We start from the raw sequence: 20,090 nt of genomic DNA on the forward strand, positions 1-20,090 counted from the left end.
TAGTCAGCTTTCTGTTACTGTAACAAAATGCCTGAGATAATAAAAAGAGAAAAGATTTATTTTGACTCAGTTTCAGGTTTCACTCCATGATTGATTGGCCCTGTTACTTTGGGCCTGCGGCAAGGCAGCACATCATTGCAGGAGTGTGTGGCTGCTCACTTTGTGGTGGCCAGGAAGCAAAGAGAGAGGGAAGGGACAAGAAAGAGGCATCCCCTTAAAGGGCATGGCCCCTGTGACCTCAAACCTCCCAGTGGGAACCAGTGCCGATGGCACTATGGGCTGGGGACTAAGGGTCTGACATACGGGTCTTTGGAGGACGTTTAAGAGCCATCCTATTGCACTTGGTGAGTGTTTCATATGCGCTTGAGAATAACGTGTTCTCTTGTTGTTGAACTAATTTATGGATTTTTGTTATATCCAGTGGGTTGATGGTGTGGTCGAACTCAGCTGATACACTGGCTGATTTTCTGGCTGCTAGATCTGCCCATTTCTGATGGAGGGATATTGAAGTCTCCTGCTGTAATAGTGGGCCCATCTAGTTTTCCTTTGTGGTTTTATCAGTTTCTGCCTCATGTATTTCGATGCTCTGCACAGTAAGGGTTGTTCTGTCTTCTTGGGGAACTGACCTCTTTATCATTAGGTGATGTTCCTCCTCATCCCTGACAACTCTCCTCACTCGGAACTCTTCTTCCCTGAATCAACATAGCTATTCCTGCTTTCTTTTGATTAGTGTTAGCATGGTACATCTTCCCATAGCCATTAACTATTCATCCATGTGTCTTTCTATTCAAAGCAGTTTCCCATAGACAGCATGCATTTGAGTTTATATATATATATATATATATATATATATATTAATATTTATTTTTAGTTGTAGTTGGACACAATACCTTTATGGTATTTATTTATTTACTTTTTTATGTGCTGCTGAGGATTGAACCCAGGGCCCTGCATGTGCTAGGCAAGCACTCCACCGCTGAGCCACAATCCCAGCCCCTTGAGTTTATATTTTGATCCATTCTTGACAACCTTTGCCTTTTAATTGATGCATTAAGATCATCAATGTTTAGGCGATTTTTTAAACTTTTTTATTTATTTATTTTTATTTGTTCTAATCAGTTATAGATGACATCTGAATGCTCTTTGATTCATTGTACACAAATGGAGCACAAGTTTTCATTTCTCTGGTTGTACACAAAGTAGGGTCACACCATTCATGCAATCATACATGTACCTAGGGTACTGATGTCCCTCTCATTCCACCATCTTACCTACCCCCATACCCCATCCCTTCCTCTACCTTCCCTTTATCCAATCCAAAGTTCTTCTACTTGTCCCATGTCCCCCCATTATGTAACAAATACAGAAGTTTTAATAAACTGTGTCAAAAATCACCTTACTTGGGGCTGGGGATATAGCTCAGTTGGTGGAGTGCTTGCCTTGCATGCACAAGGCCTTGGGTTCAATCCCCAGCACTGCCAACAAAACAAAACAACAACAACAACAAAAACCACCAAAACCCAAAAACTGACCTTTGTAGGTAAGGTTCTTTTTGCCTACTCTTATATTCCACTCCATTTCTGCCTCTTGTGGTGGTAACAGTATTTTTAATGATTCCATCTGCTTTCCTTTCTCACTATGGCAGTCATACTTTTTTAAAAAGTCTTTCTTAATGGTTACCCTAAAGTTTGTAATATACAGTTGTAACTAGTTCAAGTCCACTTTCAAACAACATTACACCATTTCAAAGGTGATGCAAGTCCCGTATAATGAAAAAAATCCCAGTTCCTTCCCCCGTTCCCTGTAGAACGCTGTCCTTCATTTCACTTAAGCATAAGCAAATGTGCATACCTAAGCAAACATGAGCAAATACATGGTTGATCTTACAACTTTGAAGAAACATCAAGAAGGAAAACAGAAGTTTTTAATTTTACCTTCACTTACTGCTACTCCAGTGCTGCGAGTTTATGTAGATACTAGTTTCTGACTTAAATAATTTTCTGTCATTCTGTAGAACTTCTCGTGACATTGCTTGCAAGACAGGGCTACCAGCAAAACCTTTTCTTAATTTTTGTTTGCCTGAGGAAAAGTCTTTAATTTTTCTTTTACTTTTGAAAGAATTTTGTGGGGTGCAGATTTCTAGGTGGGTAGTTTTCTTCTGTTATAACTTTAAATATTTCCTTTCACTCTCTTCTTTCTTGCATGGTTTCTGAGAAGGTGAAATTTTTATAATTTTTATGAAGTGTAGTTCTGTACTTTGATCCCTACCCCAACCTCTTTCAAGATTTTTTCCCTTTTTTAAAAATTTAAAGTAATTTTTCCTCCTGTGCTGCCCGAGGATCAACTGCAGAGGCTTGCGAATGGTAAGCAAGTGCTCTACCACCGAGCTACACCTCAGTCCTGCAAGTTGAATATTATACACTAGGTATAGGTATATTTTTTTCCTTTTAAAACTGAAATTGATCAAATTATACTGTTTTATCGTGTGCATGTATTAATAAAAATTAAAAAAAACAAAACTGCCTGATATCCTCTGACCTTCCCGGATCCGTGGCTGGTATCTGACATTAGTTTGAGGAAATTCTCAGTCATTATTGCTTCAAATGTTTCCTTTGTTCCTTTGTTTGCCTTTTCTCTTCTGGTATCCCATTATGTGTATGTTACACTCTTTGTAGTGTTTCCACAGTGCTTGGGTATCTTGTTCTGCTTTTAGCTTTTTATTTGCTTTGCTTTTCGGTTTTGGGAGTTTCTATTGAAACATTCTCCAACTCAGAGATTCTTTCCTTCATTATAGCCAGAGTACTCATGAGCGCATCAAAAGTATTCTGCATTTCTGCTAGAACATTTTGATCATTAACTTTTAGTTTTTATTCTTTCTTAGAATTTCCATCTCCCTGCTTACATTACCTGTTTCTGTGGGCTGTCTACTTTATTCGAGCCTTTTGCGCATTAGTCAATTATTTTAAATTCCCAGTCTGATAATTCCAACCACACTGCCTTATCTGACTCAGGTTTTGATGTTTGCTTCATGATCCTGGTACTGAAGATGGAACCCATTGCCTCACATATGCTAGGCAGATACTCTACCACTGAGTTATATCCTCTTCCCTTTTTTAAAAAAATTTGAACCGGGCATGGTGGTGCATGCCCACAATCCCAGCAGCTTTGGAGGCTGAGGCAGGAGGAATGCAAGTTTGAAGTCAGCCTCAGCAACTCACCATGGCCCTAAGAAACTTAGTGAGACTCTGTCTCAAATTTAAAAATAAAATGGGCTGAGGATGTGGCTCGATGGTTAAGAACCCCTGGGCTCAATCCCCAATGGCAGACCCCTAGATAGGGTCTCACTAAGTTGCCCAAGCTGACCTCGAGTTTTCTGTCTTCCTGCCTTGGCTTTCCAAGTGGCTGGGATTATAGGTATGTGCCACCAGGCTGAGCAGTAATTTTCTTTTCTTGATAACTGAACTAATGTACCAGATAAAAGAAACCTTGGTGAATGTACATTTAGTACCATGGTGGTTAAGAAGCAGGGAAAGAGGAAGTGTCCCTAGTTCTGTGATTAGGGCCCAATCTTTTGGAGAGCCTGTGCCTCCGACTATGATTTTCACAAGAGCCATGTAGCCTTCCCCTGCCCCTCTCAGGTGGAATGGAGAGTTGAGTATTTCCCTTCCCTTAGTTGGTTAGGCTCTTAAAAAAAAATTCAATAATGTAGGCACTGGGGAAGTAGTTTTTCCTGAGTGCAGGCTATGTTAAGATGAATAGAATGCTCTAGGTAGCGGCTTTTAAAAATTGTTGCTTTTCTCCTCCCTCTTCTGGAAGCATGAGGGGATTTTTCTGTTTTATATATATGTATGTGTGTGTGTGTGTGTGTGTGTGTGTGTGTGTGTGTCTATCTTTGGTACTGGGGATTGAACTCAGGGGCACTCAACCGCTGAGCCACATCCTCAGCCCTATTTTGTATTTTATTAAGAAACAGGGTCTCACTGAGTTGTTTAGTGCCTCACCAAGTTGCTGAGGCTGGCTTTGAACTCATGATCCTCCTGTCTCAGCCTACTGAGCCGCTGGGATTACAGGCATGTGTCACATGCCTGGCCCTTTTTATTTTTTGAGATAGGGTATTGCTGAGTTGTTTAGGACCTTGCTAAATTGCTGAGGCTGGCTTTGAACTCACGATCCTCCTGCCTCAGCCTCCCAAGCTGCTGGGATTACAGGCGTGTGTCATTGCACTCGGCTTTTCTGTAATATTTACTGTGAGAACCTGGTTGAGCTCCTAGAGGTACAACTCACAAAAGTGTGGGAGACGGGGGCTGGGAATGTGGCTCAAGCGGTAGCGCGCTCGCCTGGCATGTGTGCGGCCCGGGTTCGATCCTCAGCACCACATACCAACAAAGATGTTGTGTCTGCCGAGAACTAAGAAATAAATATTAAAAATTCAAAAAAAAAAAAAAGTGTGGGAGACAAGGCTGGGGTGTGGCTCACTGGGAGAGGCCCTGGGTTCCATTCCCAGTACTGCCAAAAAAAAAAGAAGCATGAGAGTCTTCAATAACTGGGCCCCCCACCCCTGCACCCCGGGGTTTTCCTAGACTTGTCTACACAGAGCCTCCAGTAGTTGGTTACTTAGAGTTTGGGTTTTCCTACTCTGGTTCCCCAGAGTTCTCTGCTCTGATAAGTTGGTGATTCTGTCCACCTGTCTTTCCATTTGGGGGACAGTGTTTTTGCCTGGTGACCTCACTTCTCAGATCCAGCAGAGTTGTGGATTTTTCAGTTGGTTCAGCTGTTTACTTGTTAGGATGAGAGCAGTGGTTTCCAAATTGCTTATGTGCCAGAGTGGAAGCGGTGGTGCTCTAGGTAGCGGCTTTTAAAAATTATCAACTGGATGCTGTGACGGTGCACTGTGGACATTCTGCTTTCTGTCTTGAGTGTTCTTTGTTCTTACCAGCGGCCAACCAGCAGGTTCTCTTGAGCTGCAGAGGCTGGTCTTAGGGTATCACCTCTACTCCTAGCCTCAACTGCTTGGGACTTCGGTGGGACCCAGGAGCTGTTCCTCAGGCTGCTCTAAGTTAACGGAACCCTGCTGTACAGCCCGTCTCCCCCGTAGCAGGTGGCAGCAGAGCCGCCTCCTGAGCTATTTTGGTCTCCTGGCTGTTGCTGGAATCTCTGTCCTGGGCCTGTGCAGGTCAGGGGTCAGCCAGGGATTCGAAGGAGTTTATATGAGATTTGGAAGCTTCTCCTCTGTGGCTGCCTCCTCCCCAGGATTCCCCCACCACCGGTATCCATCTTCTGTGGTGGTCCTAACTCTGACACCTCAAGCCAGACAGGCCCCAGCTTTGGTCTCTGTTGCTACCAGCTTCAGGCTACAGACTAGGAAGTGTCCCTAGGAAAAATCTGAAACAGATCCAAACCAGCGTGGCTTCCTTCTTTCAAGGTTTGGATCTCTTCCAGTTTCTGCCTGTCGTGGTTATTTTCTATTGTCTAAAAATTTTTCTTTTTAGTGTATGGCCTAGAATTTACTATTGTTATCTAGAAGAAGGTGGTTCTAGACAGACATGATTTCCTCAAGTGGAATTATTTGATTTTTACAAGAAAAGGCAGTCCCAACTTTTGCTTGATTGTCAAAGCTCATGTCACTTTGTGTGCCCCTTACTGGTAATGAAGAATACAGTCGATGCTTCAAACTATGGCAGGTGTGGTGACCCCTGCTCTCTATAACAACCTGTATCTTGATGGCAGGAGGGAAACCACTCATGGAGGGCCACCCCAGGGCTATGCACTCTACTGATTCTTCTCAGTATTTCAAATTTTATTTCTGGTCTGATTAGATCAGAAAACTGCATCCTCAGGTAGCACGGCCTTGCCCCTTTAGATTTACTTCTGCTGAATTTCCCTTGAGCATCATGCTCTAGTCTCCAAGCCACAAGCCACAGAAGGACCATCCTAATCACACAGTTATATTTTTTGTTAAGAATGTAACTGGGCAGCTGGGTGCAGGGCGCATGCCTGTAATCTCAGAGGCTCAGGATGCTGAGGCAGGAGGATTGCGAGTTCAAAGCCAGCCTCAGCAAGTTAACAAGGCCCTGCCTCTAAATAAAATATGAAAAGGGCGTGGGATGTGGCTCAGTGGTTAAGCACCTCTGGGATCAATTCTCAGTACCAAAAAAAAAAAAAAAAAAAATGTGAATAGGGCAGTCTGTGGTGCAGGGTCCCCTAGAGGAGGAGCCATTGAAGATTTCTCAGACCCAAAGGCCAGAAAAAGCTCAGCTTTTCCTAAGAAATTAATGATTTCTTTGGGAAATTTTAATTTCCAAAGACTGATAATGTTTGGGCACTAAGATGCTCAGAGGCAGATATTTATTTATATATATGCGTATGTGTGTATATATAAATGTGTGTGTATACATATGTATACATACGCATATTTATATGTGTGTGTGTGTGTGTGTGTGTGTATATATATATATATATATATATTTATTTATTTATTTATTTATTGGGGGGTAGGGTGGTACTGGAGATTTAACCCAGGAACATTTTTACCACTGATCCACGTCCCCAGCCCTTTTAATTAATCTATTTATTAATTAATTTATTTAATTTTGAGACAGGGTCTTGCTAAGTTGCTTAGGGCCTGGCTGAGTTGCTGAGGCTGGCTTTGCACTTGCAAACCTCCAGCCTCAGCCTCCTGAGCTGCAGGGTTTATAGGTGTGTGCCACCGCGCTCTGCCAGACTGTATTTTTGAACTTCTCTCCTACTTACCTTTATTTATTCAATTATGTTTATTTCTGCCAGATACCTTAACTCCCTTTTACAGAGATAGAGGGGAGGGACACCATCAGAATCATTAATCACAGCCGAGGATGTGGCTGTCCCTCCTAACATTCTTGTCATCCCTCTTTTGGGACTGAGTTAGCAGCCCCAGATTCTAATCCATGTAAGAATTTCATCTTCAACCCAAAGCGAATTTACTCATCTTCCCTTCCATCTAATTCACCAATTGGTATTCAAGAAATCAGTTTTCAAAGGACTCGATTTGCCCTGAAAGGGGAGAGATGAAAGAAGTTTGAGGAATGTTCTCCTGGCTCCGAGGAGATGTTCCAGATCATTGTAAATGACAGGATTGTCACTGGAAGGGGGAAGAGATTCTCGTGGCAGGTTCTCTGACAGGGAGAACAGTCATCTGGGTGTCAAGTGCTGGTATGTTTCATTTGTAATCAATCCCAGGTCTCCTCTTGACAGCACAGAGCCAAGGTGAGTCTGATGAGGTGCATGTGGTCATCCTTCCCTAGGTGGAGCCAGAGCTTGTGACGGAAGTGTCGGGCCTGAGCAGCAGCAAGATCCTCCTCTTATTTTCGATCTCCAAGAAGACGCTGCAGAAGGGGAGCCTCTACAGAGAGGGGGTGCCGAGTACCAGGCCGTGCTGCCCAAGGTCAGGAAGGTTCTCGCAGACGTCCTTCAAGACATTGCCAATGACAACATCTCCAGAGCCGATTACACACAGGATCCTTCAGTAATTCCCTGTTGTAATCCCTACCAAATCGCCTGCCGCTGCCAAACCACGTAACTGGCCAGTTTTTCCACTGTAGGGATGGCTGGAAATCAGACGGGCAGGTTCGCTTTCAAACTTCTTTACCCTCTTTACCCACCTAGGCTATAAAAACAAGTCTCGGAATTTTGTCTGGGGACCACCACTTGGCAACTCCTCTTTGCATACTGTCCCTTTTCCGTGCTGTGCTGAGGGATGCCCCTGAGCGGAGCTGGCTCTGGGGTGGTGAGTGTAGTGCAATGGAACGCTCACCAGCTTCAGAGTCAGGCACAGGTTCCAGCCCCAGGTTTTGACCTTGGGCAGTTAACCTCACTTGCAAGGTGATTTCGAAGGTTAAGTAAAGCAGTTTATGAGAATGCATCGTGTGTCACCTGACACAGAGCAGATACCTGGTGTGCTTTAGTTTCCTCTTCACATTAGCATAGACTGGTACCAACCAGTATGTGCAGACTGTCCCCATCTTTATTTTTCTTTTATATTGCTGGGGATTGAACCCAGGGCCTCATGCATGCCGGGCAAGTGCTCTACCACTGAGCTACACCCCAGCTCTTCCGTCTGTAATAGGCATACAAATCACCTGGGATCCTGTAAAAATGCAGACTCTGGCTCCAAAGGTGTGGAGGCGCCCGAGCGCTCACTGGCCAGCTCCCAGGGGATGCCGGGAGCAGGACCAGGTGAAGTCAGGTCCCTTTCCAGGTCTCGGAGCACAGGAGTCCAGGGCTAAGCCCGTGACCCCTTCCTCCTTTCCCCCTTTTAAAGGTCAAGTGAATGTAGTGTGAAGACTTCTTCCTGAACCCTGAAGCTCCCAAGAAATAAAGTTTAAGAAAACTCAAAAGTGCATTGCCATGATTTTATTATTAGTGTCCTAAATGGGACTTGAAGGTAATAAATGATTTATTCCAATCACTGCAAAAATACTTTGCCTGGCTAAAATAGTCTCTCTCTACATGTATGTAATATACAAGAAATACAATTCAAAGAGATTTTCCTATACGTACATTTTTTTACACAGCATACATTTAAAAAGGATGTCCTTTTTCATATAAAATCCCGGTTATAGACCAATATGGTTAGCTAACATTTACACTGTGGTTTGAAGGTATTTTAAACAGCGTGGTATGGATACAGTGTCCCCCATGCCCACAGGCAGCCAGGGCCGAGGGGCTTGGTGAGGCGTTAGCCGCGTCCTGTGGCTTAGGCAGGGCAGCACCCAGGACTGTCCCCTTTCTGCTCACACAATCGCACTCCATTCTTCCACCTTCCTTGTTCTCTCCAAAACCACCTGACAGGGGGTGTCCTGATTTCTGAGGTGCACAACTCGTCAGGACTGCTTCGTTTTGCCCTTCTGACTTCCACGGCACAAGTTTATCTACCAAAATCAAAACAGAACGGCCTTACTCTTCCCAGGAAGAGGCTGGCGGGCAGGCAGGCTGGGTCACCCGCAGGGCAGGCTGTGCCTTGGGGACTGGCAGAGGAGGCTGGGCACTGAGGAGCTTTTCCACCTGAACCCCAGTTTGACCCTCACTCGGACACCACGTCCTATGTAGGTGCAGGCGAGGACGGCACAGATTCTGAAATATTACCTATGTATAAGATGAGTGCGCACGTGCATGTGTGGACTTTAACAAAAGGCTCATCTTGTAAACACAGACTGCTAACTCATTATAGAAGTCAGTAGACACCCTCGGTCCCAATTGCCTTTCTTACTCTTGCTCACAGGGTTAAGACTGTCTCCCAAAATGCACAGAATTGAACATTGGCCTGTTACCGAAACAGAGGTTGCGCACCCTCCCAAAGACAGCCTCTCCCTAAGCTGCAAGAAATGCTCCACTTGCTTTTCTTCCACTGTTCTCAGAGCAAAGTAAACCCAAGGAGAAGAATGACAATACGTAGGGCCGCGTCAGTATATTTTACAAAGTGGCGACCCACGTTCTTAAGGCTGAGGCCCAGGGAGTCCTGAGGCAGACTCCCCAGGCAAGCCTGGGATCCTCTCTGAAAGAGACGTGGTTTTCACCAACCGGAGACTCCAGGACCCTTTTGGGATCCCAGAAGCTATTAGGAATATGAGTAAAGAGACAGATATTTGCCACAGGCCTGGCAAGGATTAAGGCAGAGAGGGGGCAGTTTCTAGAATCTCTAATTGGACATCGCTGCCCCTGTGGGCATAACTGAGGTGTGCCATGTCGAGCAGCTGCCAGGAGTGGTCGCCCCTGGTCCTCCTGCCGCCAGACAGTGTCTCATGCCTGGCCTGCACACAGGGCTGCCCGATACTCCCTGGGACCTGACTCAGTGACCAGCACTCTCACAGGCAGGAAGCATCTCTCTCGCATTAAAGATTCTTGATGCAGTTTAAGCCAACTGTCACTCACTTGGTTCTTAAGAAGGTGGCAGGACAATCAGCTCGTTCCTAGCTTCCTGGCAGCATACATGTGAACGGGCTGGTGATAAGTTTGAGTACCAGTTTTTAAAGTAAGCATCTCCGATTCATGTATATATATTTTTAACCCCAAACAAATGCACACAGGGTGCCTGTTATTTCACACAACAGGTTTTCTGTACTAACAGACTATCTCATAATTGCCAATAGCCTAATTACCCTAATTCTCTTAATATAAGAGACTGCAAGGTTGGCTCTGATTACAATTAAGAATCTAATTAGTAATCTAGTACTCACAGATTTTTACCAAAATTACTGAAATGGAACCCAGTGAGTGTTTGGATGCTCTAAACCTTGATGGAGTAGGGTGGTCACATCTGTCCCCACTGTGTCTAACCTGGAGTGCTCTGGTTCCCAGAAGGCACAACTTCAGATAAATAACCACCAATTCCTGAGACAGAGAAACTCCCTTTAGAGCTGGCTGGCGTCATGAGAACTCAAAGGCAAAACAACGGGCTCAGGAAGCAACTCTTAGGCAGGAAGCCAACAGATGTTTTCAAAATTTATAATCAGGATTTTTAAGCACACTCCTGTCCGCCACTAACACATAAATATTGCTGGTGGGCAACATATTTGGCAACCTGCCTATTAAAAGCCAGAAATGCAAATTGCAAACTGCAATTCACAGAGCCAATGTGGGAAGTCACAAATGTCCCCCAGTTGTGCACAAATGGCCCATATGAGCTGTCTCTTTTTGACCAAATAGGCTTACTAAGTTGTCCCATGGATCTTTAGGAGAAAAAGACTGACATTCAGGTCTGGCTTCTAGCAAATGGATCTCACCTGACACAAAACCATGATCAGGACAGGGCACTCCCTACCCAGGCCCATGGGTGCTGCTCACAGCCCACATGGCCACTCCTCGCATCCTCTCTGGTTCCAAGTTGGCCCAACACTGCTGCCATCTGAAAGGATTTCGGGTGGGACTCTCTTGGAGGTTTTCTAACAGAGGCTTATGAGAAGGGTCTGTGTTGCTCCAAACAGAAGGTTGAAGCAGCAGCAGCCAAGGAGAACCCCTTGGAACCCCTCTTCCCCCCAGGGGGAGAGAATCTTTTCTCCAGACCCAGATGTTGGAAGAAATCAAGCCCCATGCTCAGCCAGCCCTGGGGGCCTTGCTGGCAGAACAGCTGGAGCAAGGTTCTGGGAAGCCCTGCAGGTGCTCAGGTGAGCTCCCACACCCCAGCTTCAGCTCAGCTCCCTGTGGCCAGCTCAGAGTCCTAAACATAGCCCGGCCCTGTTAACTCACTACCTTGAGAGTAGAAAGGCAGGGTCTGCAGAAGCCTCCCTGGCAGCCTAGGGAGAGGAGAGTCTCCCACAGACAGAGGTTCCTACCTTGTGAGCTGCGACGTCTAGAAGCAGAGGAACGGGGCGGAGGCCTCTGAAGGTACTGAGCACCCAACACCCTGGGTTAGTACTTGGTTATTCTAACGCTGTCAGGTTGAGCATGACACCTAACCGCTGGTCTGCGGGGTCCGAGGCGCACACAGTGACATTCTGCGGCCCTCAGGATTTCAGAGAGGAGGATTAGTTGTTAGAGACTAGAAAGCAGGGAAAGGGACTCTGCCTCCTCTCAGAGACAGAGCTTCCTTCTGGCACAGACAGAGCGGCTCTTTCAAGGGTTCCTAGTGCTCACAGGGGGAAATTCACGCTCATCATCAAGACACACTGGTCCCGTGGCAAACTCATGTTCCGGAATGACCTCTCCGCGGAGCGCCCCGCCGTCCTCAGAGTATCCTGGAAACCAAGAGTGGGAAAGGGAACAAGCCACAGGGTCAGTTCTTACCGCATGCCCCAGGGCAGGACCTCAGGGGAAAGGACCACCAGGAAACCCGGGAGGTGTCTTTGCCTCCCATGGCAGGGATGTCTCAAGATGGATGTCAGTCCCCACGGTTAGTCTCTGAGCCTCTGAGAGGCGGGCCACTGTCACCTACCCGTCCACCTCCAATGCCTGAAACTTTCTGTCTCTGGAGTTCTCCAAGAGACAAAGGGTTAATGCTGCTTGTTAAGCAAACAAGCCCCCTGGGAAAGCCTGTGAAGGCCAGAGACCCAGGCGAAGGCTGTTACAGGCCGCACCTGCCAGGGACCACGCAACTCAGGGACAGCGCTCCACCCCCAGAGGGCCCAGAGGAGAAGGTGGCCCCGATGGTGAGATGGTGACGCTCCCGGTGGGCCCCACCTCCACTCACCTGGCACAGTGGAGGTGGCAGATGAGCTGGGCCTGGCTACAGTCGCTGCGTACGTCTGAGGTAAGGAAGGTCTGAGGTCGTTTTCTTTGTTCTCTTCTGTGGATCCGGAGCCCAGCAAGCTACTCGCAGCAATGAAGGGGGAGGGGGGATAAAAGAAATCACCTCGAATCTAGGACACCTCCAAAGGAAGAGCAGAGGCCTGCGCCTGGCTACTGGGTGTGAATTACAGAGCCGCCGGGACGCTGCTGGGTCAGTGTGAACTCAAGGGGCCCGAAAGTGCCAGGGGTCAGTTATGTTCCAAGGAACCCCCTTCCCTTATATTTAATAAGCAAAGACTGGCCCTCTGTCCTTCCTGGCACCCTCAGGCAGGGACACGGAGACAAGCTAACATAGACGGGGCAGAGGGGAAGGTGTGGTGGCAGCTCAAGGTGTCTTGTCCACAGCAAGACGAGGCCAGCTTGCACTTGTCACAGAAGTTCAGAGGACTTTTCAAGTCAGGGCTGTGACATTTCTGAATGCCCACTGGGGCTGAGCCAAGCAGGGAGACCTTCTAGTTGGAGTGTCGTCCATCCCGGCACTGTCCAGGGGGGACAGCACACAGAAGACACCTGACAGAGAGCTTGACCCAGGGCAGGTGCCTGCCCGGGGTTGCCCCGAAACTGCTGGTGAGCCGGGAAGGAAAGCAGGGGCCCTGAAGCTGGTCACTGTTCCCAGTGAAGTGACGGCTCTCCAGCAGCAGCTCGGGGACACCGTCTGAAAGCTGCAGTCTTTACCTGTGGGTCTTGATTAGGACACACTCTCCTCCATCCTGTGGGTCCAGGTTGTAGATGTAAAGGTGTCCACTGGAGGAGGCGACTAGCAGCCTTGGCAGTTTCTGGATCCTAAGAGCCAAGTGACACATACACTCTGAGAGCAGGAACAGGGAGGGTAACGGTCAGCCTCCCCGGACGACTAGCGTCAATGCTCTTCCCCTGCCACCAACAATCCTCGGCCCTGCTGGTCCAGGTCCAGGCTCGGGCCATTCCTTGGCCTTCTGCTCACTGCCCACTGGCAGGATTATTTCTGGTCTTTGAACATAATTGTGTGGATGAGGCAAACCGAGGCGTGTCGACGCTATTATCCTGTGGAAAGCTACTGCCAGGGAGCACCCTGGCATACCCAAACGGCCATGTCCCTCGCTCACATGGATGTCAGCCCTTGACAGGGACAGAAAGGAAGTGTACTGTCCGCTCACCTTCTTAGGTGGTTAGGTTCATGACATTTAAAAAATGTGCCATTACTTTAATCAACTCCCCTAAACTTTTTAAATAAGATACCCGTCAGCCCCTAGGGGTTGGAATCTAGACAGTGGGACTTGAGGCTTTTTACCTAATTGCACAAAAATAGAGATGGTTTTCAAGACAGTGTCATTATACCCAGCTTCCGGCTGGCCTCTGAGAATCCATATTAAATCCAGAGAGGAAGAGCAGCGGCTTGGGTCCGCTCGCCCTTCTTTGGGGCCACCTTTCCTTTCTTTCCTGCCACCTTTGGGGGTTGTGAGCCCTGGGCGAGGACATGATACAGGTGTGTCTGGGTAGGGCGGGTGCACGGTACATACGTGGAGAGGGTGCAGATATTCCTCTGCCCCGAGAAGTTCAAGCGTCCGGTGGCAAAAGCCCTGTCCTGATTCATCATGTCCGACACCTGGGCGGGGAGGTAGTTGGTAGCAGCCATGAACATCTTTCCCATGTAGCCACTCCAGGTGGAAGGTTCTTCTGGGCGACTGGGGAACAATTAGAGGCAAGGGTAGGACAGGGCGGCAGGTGCTGGCCTCCGTCCAGCCATCTGCATGCCCATGTTCTTAGCTGCCCTTACCGCAGCGGGCAGGAGCTGTCCCTTAGCACAGTGTTCTGCCCACAGGACACATTATTCTGGCAATTACAGAACAGCATCAGGGACCTGTTTGTCCTTCAGAAGAGCCACTGTAAAGCTGTTAAGAGGTTCCCAGTGCTACCGCTTGCTTACATTAAAAGAGTGTATCAGATGATCGGTCTGATTCCTAGATTTCCAAAAGAGGGCAAGGGGAGAGAATGAGATGGAATCGATATGTGGGCCCTGAGAAATGAGCTGGAGCCTGGGCAGGGCCCAGGGAAGAACACACAGATCTTAGCGTGAAACCTCCCGAGCCAGACTGGGTGGGAAGAGAGCTTCCAGGTGAGAAGCTTTGGGCAGCGTCTAGGTATGCCCCTGGCCACCTGGTACCCAGCATTCTTAATGCCGAGAAAATTCATAGGGACCTGGGAGGTCCCCTCTGGCCTCCGAACTTCATCCTAATGCCTCTACCAGATAAAGGGGTAACTGCTCCATTGGTGAGAGACACCTCCATCACTGTTTTCCTCACAGTGGGTGGCAAATCAAGGACCAGGGCTGCCGCACGCACTCCCAGGAGCCCTTGCTGGGACCCCCTCATCTGTGGGAGCAGATCCTGGTGGGACATGGACACTGCAGCCCAGAAGGCCTGCAGTGGGCTTGCTTCTCAGGTTACTAACTGGCTAGGTGGCCTTTGGATGAACCTGTCTGGGCCTTCATGTTCTCAACTGAAAGTGACCCTCTAGACCCCCTGTACTCATGGCCCTGGAGCCCCGAGTTCCAGGTTGGGACGTATGAGGAGGAGTAACAACCAGACCCTGTGTGCACAGCAGGGACGCAGCACAGGGGCGCAGAGAGAAAGCCACACGGGCAATTGTGGGGGCCACGTCAATGGTACAGGCAGGAGCTCCTCCAGGGTCACAGAGGAGCAGAGGCGGATGAGGCTCTTGAGCCCCTGTTCCCTGTTTCAGAGCCCCTCCTGGTAGGCTTGCTGGGAGGACCACGGGAGCCACACACAGCTTGGCACGTGACAAGTGCAGTCATGAGATGGTTTCTCTGAGGCTCAAGGGCTTTGAGAGGTTCTGGGGTGGTGGCGGCCAGGCTCTGTGGGCAGGAAAGGAGCTGGAAGCTTCCAAATATAAGGAGAGAAGGTTTCTGAGGAGGAGTGACATTTTCAGAAATTAATCCAGCAGGAAGATATGGGATGTATTTACTGGTAAAAGTCACCAGAAAGAACGAGACCAGAGAGAAGGTTAACAAAATTAAAGACATGGGCAAGGAGGGGCAGGAGCCAGTGAGGCAGGACTAAAGAGGCATGTCATTACAGGGCACACAACACTTCATGGACAGGCTGCGGGAGCATCCAGAAGGGCTGGAAGGTTCTGCCCCTGGTCACCTGTGGTCACTGACAGAAGCAGGAGAGCTGGGAGAGGGCAGTGAGTTTTCTGTCCTAAGCACCAGCCACAGGCCCAGGATACAGGGCTGGAGCAGCATGTGGGAGCGCTTGGTCACTCGGGGACCTCCAGGGCCCAGCTGACTACAATGGTGATGAGCAGAAGCTCCAGGAGAGACCAGGGCTAAGGTCCAAAAGTTGTCTGGAAAGTACAGAAAAGTCTAGAAAGCAGATACAGCCTCTGGGGAGAGTGTGCGGAGTAAGAAGTCTAGGACAAACCAAGCTTTGGGCCACGTCCCCAGAGGGACGGGTAGAGGGCTCTGGGGAGGACGGATGTGGGGTGAGGTGACCAGGGAAGAGGCTTCAGAGCACCGCTCTCCCCAGAGGAGAGGCAGATGGGAAACCACAGCAACGTGGCTGCTGGTGCCCAGGCATGGAGTTTCGGAGGGAGGGACAGAGGCCAGGCATCGCCTCACACATGGCACACCAACACATGCAGGAAGGTGGCTGGCACCACCTCGTCTGACGAGGTAGAAAAGGTCTTTCTCTCGTGGACGTTCTACCCAATTAGATGAGTGCTTCCAACCACGGAAGAGAAGCTCCTCGGCACAGCTGTGAATCCCACCCAGAGTCTACACTCGGTGCTCACTGGCCACTCTGGGCTCCGCAGAAGCCTGCGGGGTGTGAAGGGCAGTAAGTGCTGCTGTGGATCTGGACCTCGAGACAGGCTGGCTGTAAGCAGGACTCTGAAAGCTCAGTTGACACCTCCTATCTGCTGCCTTCTAGAAACACTGTGGGCCGAGAGAGGAGGGCGGGAGGCTGAGTGAGCTGCTCTCCACCGATGACCCTGCCACCCGCTCTCAGAGTGTAACTGAGCAAAAAATCACTAACAAACACTCCACGTTTCAGTTCCCTAAGGTGACACCCAAAACAGGTGTCAAGCCACATGAGGTGTCTGAGCCTGAGGAAAGGCATGAGCCCTGTGCTGTGCTGCCAGAATCCAGGTCTGGAGCATGAGGGGCAGGGAGGACAGCGCCAGGTGACACTGCGTGGTCGGTGCCCGAGAGAGGGCAATCCTCCACCTCATCCCAGTGCAGAGGGCTCCAGAAGGAACAGGGTCACGCACCAGCAGGTGCTCAACAGCTGTAAACAAACCCCCACACACCCTGGCAGGCAGAATTCCTAGGAAGGCCCCAAGACTCCACGCCCTGGTCCCCGGAGCCTGTGATGGGGATGAGATAAGCTCCAAGCTGTGCTCTGTTACGTGGCCCAGGTGACTGCCCAGCTGGGCTTGCTCTAGTCACATGTGTGTTCCCTTAAAAGCCGAGCACTTTTTCTGACTGGTGGCAGAAAAGGAAGGCAGAAGGGCAAGTAGGACAAGTCACAGGTATGACAAGGAACTGACACGTTGTTGCTGGTTTGAAGGCTACATAAGGAGCAGGTGGCCTCTTGGAGATGAGAGCAGCTCCCTGCTGACATGCAGCAAGGAAGCGGAGACCCCACTGCCACCTCCTCAAGCACCTGCATTCTTGCAAGTGACAGGAATGAGTCCAGAAGAAGCCTCGAAGCTCCTGATGAGAACACAGCTGGCATTAGGACAGCTCCATTTTGCCCTTGAGAAACCCTGAGCAGAGAATCCAGCCATGCCATTCTGGGCTTCTGATCTCCAGAATTGTGAGACAACAAATGTGTGCTGTTTGAAGCCATTACATTGGGCTGATTTGTTATAGCAGCAGTAGGAAACTGATACATACATCCCTGGCTACACTGTGACAGATACTTTATGGTCAACCCTCCCTCCACTCCTGTCACTCGGGGACATGCCACAAAAATTTTGTTAACATATACTTTTCCACTTTGGGGAAGACAAAGCCGAGTTGATAGCACTCAGGAGAAATCTCCCATGCTGAGAGAAAGCAGGGCCTGCCTACTTTTGTCTGGTGAGTGCTCTGCGTTGAGTGCGGCACTTGCCTGGTGGTGAGGTGCTCCAGCTTGAAGATGTGCACGGTTTCAGTGTTGCTGGAGGCGCATAGGAACTGCGAGTCCATGCTGAAAACTAGGGAGCTGATTGTCACATACCTAGGAAGAGCAACACAGGCAGTGAGCCAGAAAAACGCGGGCTGTCACCTTGTAGTTCCAAGATCAGCCCTATGAGAAAAGTGAATGTATCAACACTGAAGAGCTGGGTGTTCTACCTCCTTCACTGCGGTGCTGTTCATATGTAGAAAGCAGCATCAGAAAGGTTCCCAAAGGATCACAGGCTTAGGCGTGAAGCACCGAGGTGTGGCCCTTTCTCCCAGCCAGCCAGGGGCAGGCTCGCACCTTCCTGGCATCTTGCAAACCCCCCTGCTGCTCTGTCACCCATCCAGCTGCAAACCAGACAGCAGTCACACTTTACATTACCCCGTATCTCCGTGAAGGGCATGGGGACTTATTTTTGGATTGTGACACCCTGGCTCTCTTTTCTCCTGGCTGACTACCCAGCAGGAAAGGGGTCACAGGGCTGAACTCTCAAGTTCAAACAGTTCCTCTGCTCTTGGTTTTACTAGGCCTCAGCTGGAGCCCTGGAGTTAATTACCTGAGAAAGGACAGTAATACCTCCTCTAGGTGGGAGGGGGCCGCACGGCCATCTCTGGCCTTTCCCTAGACAGTGCCACCAGCCACTGCAGGACTTCTGTGGGGACTTTCAAATGGTTTGACACTGAACACACACCTTTTCATCCCTCTCCGAAACTCGTAGAGCTTTTGCCCGTCAGGTACAGAGAACACCCGGATGACTGTGCCCTGGAAAAGAAAGCAGGTGGACGTGTCCCGATTGCCCATGGCTTCACACAGAGATGTCCCTTTAGAGAGGAATTTCTTTTATTGGTTTTGAACATCTGTCTCTGAGGAGGAAGCACAAAGTGTTGCGCATAGAAGTGTTTAAATTTGTGCATGTGCCAAACAAGCAATTTTTGGAACATGTTTTAAATATTCTCGGTTTCCCTTTCCTCCCCCGCCCCAGCCCATAGCTCTGTGTGTGTGTTTCCCAAACTACCCTGGCATCCTAGAATATCCTGCCTCTGCCTATCAAAATACACATGCTTTTCATGGAATTTGAAATTCAACTGGATCACCTCCCCTGATTATTCCAGTCAGAAAAGATCAGTGTCTCCAGCTAAATAGCAGAGCTTTTATTTATACTGCATTTATGAAATATAGCATCCACCTGTATCTATGGATGACATGCACACACATTTCTCAGTAAGGCCCCAAGACTTTGTGCCAAGTGTCTTATACCTTATCTAATATGGGCCTTTGCTTGACTGAATTAACAAATGCATTAATAGACCACAACATGCAGGGACTAGAAATCCTCACTTGGAAACAAATTCTGAGCAGGCCCGAGACCAGCTGGCCTCATGTCACCAGCCTTGTTGCATCAGATCTCTGGGCATCTCAGGAGCCATCCAGGGGACTCCCTGATGGCAGGAGATGCTGGTGTATACTCACTTTCTCAGATGCGCTTGCTAGTTTGGAGCCTGAGGAGTTGAAGGCGATGGCGGCCAGCGTCCCTTCATGGGCAGCGATGGTACAGACGGTTTTCTGTTGGTGAAAAGGAGAAACACATATCGGTGCTGGGGAGGAAGGAAGATGGATTCCATCTCCCTCTCCTTCCTATTTTCTTCCTTCTCTTTCTCTTGCCGGGCTTTCTCTGTCTCCCTTCTTTCCACCAAAGTTTTTGCATATGAGCTGCACATCCTTTTGCTAGTGTATGGAGATCTGATTTCGAAGCTACTCCATTTCTGTCCCTTCTCCTGTCCTTGGAAAATGGGTCACAGTTGTGCCTGGTGCTGTGGTGCTGTCATTGGGCTCTCCAGGGCACGCCTCTTCAGGGGACTTCCCACAGCAAAGCTGCCCTGCTCTCTGAAGCCTCAGAGACCAGATGGCAGGAAACGTGGACCAGCTGCACTCCGTCTCAGGCCACAGCTTGGTGACTCGGTGCAGTGTGACCCATCCAATCAGACAATCAGCCACCATCTGCCAAGTGATTCCATTCTACTGCAGATGTTCTGCCCTGGCCTGGCATGTTCTGCCTCCCAGTGCTGCTGTCTGAGGTATCATCACCTTCTCCCCACACCCAGCTGCTATGACCAGAAAACACCCCCAGTGTTGCGTCCACCTCTACACTCCTTATCCTCCACCATGACGGGCTCCTTATCACATTCCATTCATCACACAGCCAAGCAGATGGGAGGGCGCTTGGGGACCACTGTCAACTTACCAGGGAGTTTCCATCATAAAGCACAATCTCGCCTGTTGTCAGGCTTCCAGGATAGGCCAGGTAAGAATTGGAATGGTTGATAGAGAGGGCACACAGACCTGGCAAAGAACAAACAGGAGATAACTAGCCAGTGTCCCAGGGGAGAACATGGTGTGCTTGAAAAGGGCCCCTGAAAATGGCACAACTAGAGCGCCACCTTCTGGTGAGGGAGGGGTGGCGTGCAGATATTGACTTTCCCTTGGTTATTCTTATCACAGGATTCTAAGAAAGAGAATTCACAGAGGAAGAGCTCCTAATTTAATGCTGGCCATGTTGTCTCCATGGCTAAGCAATCAGAATGCAGAATATTAAAAATGCTCTCCTTCACATTTTCTTACCTCGGGGCTCTGAAAAATCATCGACTTCTCTACCAATTCCATTCCCCT

At 48.9% G+C, this 20,090-nt stretch overlaps 2 protein-coding genes and 1 non-coding gene across 11 annotated transcripts in view; 1 reads left to right on the forward strand and 2 right to left on the reverse strand.

Annotated features, from left to right (window-relative positions):
* Arsg (arylsulfatase G) overlaps nucleotides 1–8,350 on the forward strand; it is a 117,832-nt gene extending 109,482 nt beyond the window's left edge. For 6 of the 9 annotated variants that reach the window (XM_077800875.1, XM_077800874.1, XM_077800876.1 and 3 more), the window contains one exon: nucleotides 7,281–8,349. In XM_077800875.1, coding sequence (XP_077657001.1) covers nucleotides 7,281–7,555 — 275 coding nt within the window. In that variant the 3' untranslated portion in view covers nucleotides 7,556–8,349. Of the gene's footprint in view, nucleotides 1–7,280 lie in introns of all 9 variants that reach the window. The other 3 variants (XM_077800878.1, XM_077800879.1, XM_077800882.1) reach the window with 3 other exon arrangements.
* Trnaa-ggc (transfer RNA alanine (anticodon GGC)) lies at nucleotides 8,011–8,082 on the reverse strand. Its single transcript has one exon. It is a non-coding gene; the product is annotated as a tRNA-Ala (tRNA).
* Nucleotides 8,351–8,419: 69 nt separating the features above from the next.
* Nucleotides 8,420–20,090, reverse strand: part of Wipi1 (WD repeat domain, phosphoinositide interacting 1) — a 28,973-nt gene continuing 17,302 nt past the window's right edge. Inside the window, exons 5-13 of the mRNA XM_026406644.2 lie at nucleotides 19,666–19,763; nucleotides 18,894–18,986; nucleotides 18,115–18,185; nucleotides 17,373–17,480; nucleotides 13,758–13,922; nucleotides 12,934–13,041; nucleotides 12,161–12,279; nucleotides 11,608–11,708; nucleotides 8,420–8,906 (exon numbers count right to left, since the gene is read on the reverse strand). Of these exons, the coding sequence (XP_026262429.1) occupies nucleotides 8,859–8,906; nucleotides 11,608–11,708; nucleotides 12,161–12,279; nucleotides 12,934–13,041; nucleotides 13,758–13,922; nucleotides 17,373–17,480; nucleotides 18,115–18,185; nucleotides 18,894–18,986; nucleotides 19,666–19,763 (911 nt within the window). The 3' untranslated portion in view covers nucleotides 8,420–8,858. The remainder of the gene's footprint in view (nucleotides 8,907–11,607; nucleotides 11,709–12,160; nucleotides 12,280–12,933; nucleotides 13,042–13,757; nucleotides 13,923–17,372; nucleotides 17,481–18,114; nucleotides 18,186–18,893; nucleotides 18,987–19,665; nucleotides 19,764–20,090) is intronic.

This window comes from Urocitellus parryii, chromosome 7 (assembly GCF_045843805.1).
Source record: "Urocitellus parryii isolate mUroPar1 chromosome 7, mUroPar1.hap1, whole genome shotgun sequence".
NCBI classification, from domain to species: Eukaryota; Metazoa; Chordata; class Mammalia; order Rodentia; family Sciuridae; genus Urocitellus; species Urocitellus parryii.